Below are 3704 nucleotides of genomic sequence, written 5' to 3'. Positions count from 1 at the left end.
TTTTTCCAAATGTTAAGTTTTTAAATGAGAATTTTTGTTAATATAAAGTATTTGAATATTACAATAGTACAATTTAAAATAATTATACAATACAATTTTAATTTGAAAACAAATATTAAAATATATAATATAAATTAAATTCTTAAGTTGGCATCACCTTTGGTATTTGTTGGGAATTTTGGTATCTTTATTGGTACAATTGATGGGTTCGGGTACGGGTTTGTTTTCTTCGATAGTATCGTGAGAGGGAAAAGTACCTGTTCATCGCTGCCACAGTCTACACTCTACAAGATTACAGATATATACTATTACTAGTTATATAGCTCATAAAATGGCCTACTCCATGTTTTCTTGAGATAAATATTTACATTTTTACAAGGATAAATATACTTTAAGGTATTTGTACATTCATACTACATTAATAAAGAATTATAAGAATGATTATTTTTTTTTTCATCATATTTTGTAATTGTACACTTCTTAGATAAAAGAATTTCGGCCATCTTGTTGACTTTATATTTTTTTACGTGGTAAGATGTAATATGGAGTTGACTACCTAGTATTTTTATATTTCAGTGGTGACGGCTTACGCTTGCATTCAACGAGTTGATAAGGATAACATCAAAAAACCATTTCATCGACTTTATATAATTATTAATTTCTAATATATTGTATTCTTCGTTCTCTAAACCTAACAACGCGGTAGTGATTATTTACCTCACTGTGGATTACGAATAATTAAAAATAAATAAATAATCTATTTTATTGTCAGTGATCACTGTGAGATGGCTGGTATAGAACCATACAAAGTATATATCTACAAAAAAATACTTATACTTTTTTTTTATAATGTAACACATCGTTATTGTATTATAAATTCTTATTATTTCTTGTTTTACAAAGAGAAAACTTCAAAAAGAAATGGCATCATTCATTAAAGATCCTCCTTTCGGAATGGTTTTAGATGTTACCAAAGCTGAAGAAAATATCAATATGTAAGTAAAAATAATAACTGCTTGTATGGTGATTCAAACAATATGTATTTATAATTTAATTACAAATTAATACACATTTGTTAATAATCTAACTATCATTTAAATATTTATACTTTTTGTGTACTAAAACATAGTTTGAGTAGGTATATTCATTTCAAAATGAACGAGTTATGTAAACTAAATGTTTATAAATCTTCAATTTTATGTAATAGTGTATCATAAATATTTAACTTATTATTTTACGTTATATCTTATTTTGTAGTTGGACTATATTTATGCAAGGTCTTGAAGGTACTTTATATGCTAAAGAACAGTTCCAATTACAATTCAAATTTGGATCCAAGTATCCTTTTGAACCACCTGAAGTAAATATTTAATATTTCATTTTGATAATTAACTTATTGATAATATTATTTTTAAAGGTAACATTTGTGGGTCAAAACATCCCAGTTCATCCACATGTGTACAGTAACGGGTATATTTGTTTATCTATTCTTGCTGATGACTGGTCACCAGCATTATCTATTCATTCTCTTTGTGTTTCAATAATATCTTTGCTAAGCAGCTGCAAAGAAAAGGTGATTAACAAAAGTTACATAAATATTACTAAAATATTATCATATCTATTTTTTACTAAATTAAAATAGTGGTGCAATATTTAAATAAATAAATAAATTCATGCATCAGTCATTATTAAATTATTGTTTATGTTTATATACTTTGACTATTTTGAGTGTATATATGCATCTATAAAATGTTAAGAACTGTTGATACACTTTTAAATTTGGAATAAAAACAAAAAGTTGATTAAACATATTACTTAAGAAGCAAATTTTCGGGGGTTTTGAATATATTATACTTAGTTGTTTAGTTGTATATTTAAAAATAATTTTTAAAAAGTTATGTAGAAAAATCAATGTTCCTCTTTTTGTTAAAAATTTCTAATTATTATTTATTTATTTATTTACTATTCACCAAAAAAACATATTAATAATGATAATTATTCGTATTGGTTTTTAATAAATATTTTATTTTTATTTTTATTTTAGTAAAGAAATGTTGATAAGTTTAGAATTAATATATTTCATCAAATATTTATATATATTGTAAATAATATGATATTTTGAAAATAAAAGCCTATAATTGTAAACACATATAATCGATGTTTAACAGGTAAACACTAGCAAGCACTCATTATTCGTGATTACTTGCTATTTTCTGTCATATTTTGCATATCCAACATTTTTAAATACATTAATGTGGGATATTTCTATTTTTTGTTTAATAATTCATTATGTTTTAAATTTTTGTATGATACAAAAGTATGGATTCATTAATGCATATTTTTAATTGGGCCACTTATTTTTATTAGTGTAATTATAAATTTGTTCAAAAATAAATAAATAATAATATGAATATTATAAATGATAATGTTCTATACACATTTAATGGACACATAATGAAAGTATTTCTGGGCATCTCTAACATTCATTAATCATATTTTTTAGTTCTTACTCTCAAATTAATAATAACATAATTCTAAATTTCATGAACAAACCATAGTGATATATCTAATCACTATTTAAATTTAAAATAGTAATTTATACTTTTATGCTTACTGTCATATCATTGCATTATAATGCATCATGGCATATGCATATATGTTAAGAGAACACCATCCCGCATGAGTTGTCTCTGTCTTATTAACGTATACATCATAACAAATTTTCGTTCAGTAGAATACATTTTGTGACGTTAGCTTTAATATAGAGTAAATTTACCTATTATAAAATTTAAAGGTAAGAATATTATCTAGACAATGACGTATGCTTTTAATGATATTATTATTTTAAAACGAGTTAAAGCTATGTAAAATATAACATTTTTAAAATGTTCATAACTCACTTTAAAATGATAATATCATTAAAAGCATAATATATGTCATTGTCTAGATAATATTCTTACCTTCAAATTTTATAATAGGTAAATTTACTCTATTATTAAAGCTAACGTCACAAAATGTATTCTACTGAACGAAAATTTGTTATGATGTAATGATGTGCGTTAGTAAGACAGAGACAACACATGCGGGTATGGCGTCCTCTTAATATAAATATTTGATATAATACAAATAAATGTTTTATAATTTGTAGAAAAGACCTAATGGTGATCTTTGGTACTTATAAATGGGCCTCGAAAATCCAAACGAAGTAAAATGGTATTTTCATGGTACGTAAATAAAATCCAATAATGAAATTACCATTTTGGTGATGCATTATCATAGTATATAATGGAAATAAAGATTTTGTATTTAATAATGATTTAATTTTTTCTTTTTTTAGAGGAAAACATTTGAAGTATCTTATCTTACATCCATTAATTCATTTTTTTACTTTATATTCTCATTTCTCCAAACAATGATGACATTTTTATTACAATTAAATTCACTAATTTTATCATAATTATTCATTGTATCCAAATACTTTTTTAATAAACAATTTTTTTTAATTATAATTTATAAATAAATACCATTACATCTTAAAATTATTATATACACTAATAAATATGTAATATATTATTTCTTTAGTTAAGTAATTTATTTTAAAAATAAACCTAAACCTGCTAAACTAATTAAACATAAATTTTTTAATGAGCTTGTTTATAGTTTCCTTAAAGTTTTCAGAAGAAATTGAAATTGCTAGATCTGAT

The 3704-nt window shown here is 23.2% G+C and overlaps 1 protein-coding gene across 2 annotated transcripts; it reads left to right on the top strand.

Moving 5' to 3' along the window:
• Positions 1-256: 256 nt before the first annotated feature.
• LOC113556995 (probable ubiquitin-conjugating enzyme E2 W-A) lies at positions 257-3458 on the top strand. Of its 2 annotated transcripts, XM_026962255.1 has the most exons (7): positions 257-396; positions 577-809; positions 904-995; positions 1258-1360; positions 1418-1573; positions 3149-3224; positions 3338-3458. In XM_026962255.1, the coding sequence occupies exons 2-6, from the start codon at positions 786-788 to the stop codon at positions 3179-3181; spliced, it is 408 nt and encodes a 135-aa protein (XP_026818056.1). In that variant the 5' UTR covers positions 257-396; positions 577-785; the 3' UTR covers positions 3182-3224; positions 3338-3458. The 2 variants fall into 2 exon arrangements, with proteins under 2 accessions (XP_026818056.1, XP_028044436.1); XM_028188635.1 differs by lacking the exon at positions 577-809 and having other exon boundaries at positions 269-396.
• The last annotated feature ends 246 nt before the right edge of the window (positions 3459-3704 follow it).

This window comes from Rhopalosiphum maidis, chromosome 3, assembly GCF_003676215.2.
Source record: "Rhopalosiphum maidis isolate BTI-1 chromosome 3, ASM367621v3, whole genome shotgun sequence".
NCBI lineage: Eukaryota > Metazoa > Arthropoda > Insecta > Hemiptera > Aphididae > Rhopalosiphum > Rhopalosiphum maidis.
Note: the sequence above shows the minus strand (reverse complement) of the source record. Positions and strands in the feature narration are given on the sequence as shown.

What these genes read in the sequence shown, in the direction of transcription:
- LOC113556995 (XM_026962255.1), top strand. Translation starts at nt 786, where the DNA reads ATGGCTGGTATAGAACCATACAAA. An exon ending in CTGGTATAGAACCATACAAA is followed by an intron (nt 810 to 903) that starts GTATATATCTAC and finishes TGTTTTACAAAG; the next exon opens with AGAAAACTTCAAAAAGAAAT. An exon ending in GCTGAAGAAAATATCAATAT is followed by an intron (nt 996 to 1,257) that starts GTAAGTAAAAAT and finishes CTTATTTTGTAG; the next exon opens with TTGGACTATATTTATGCAAG.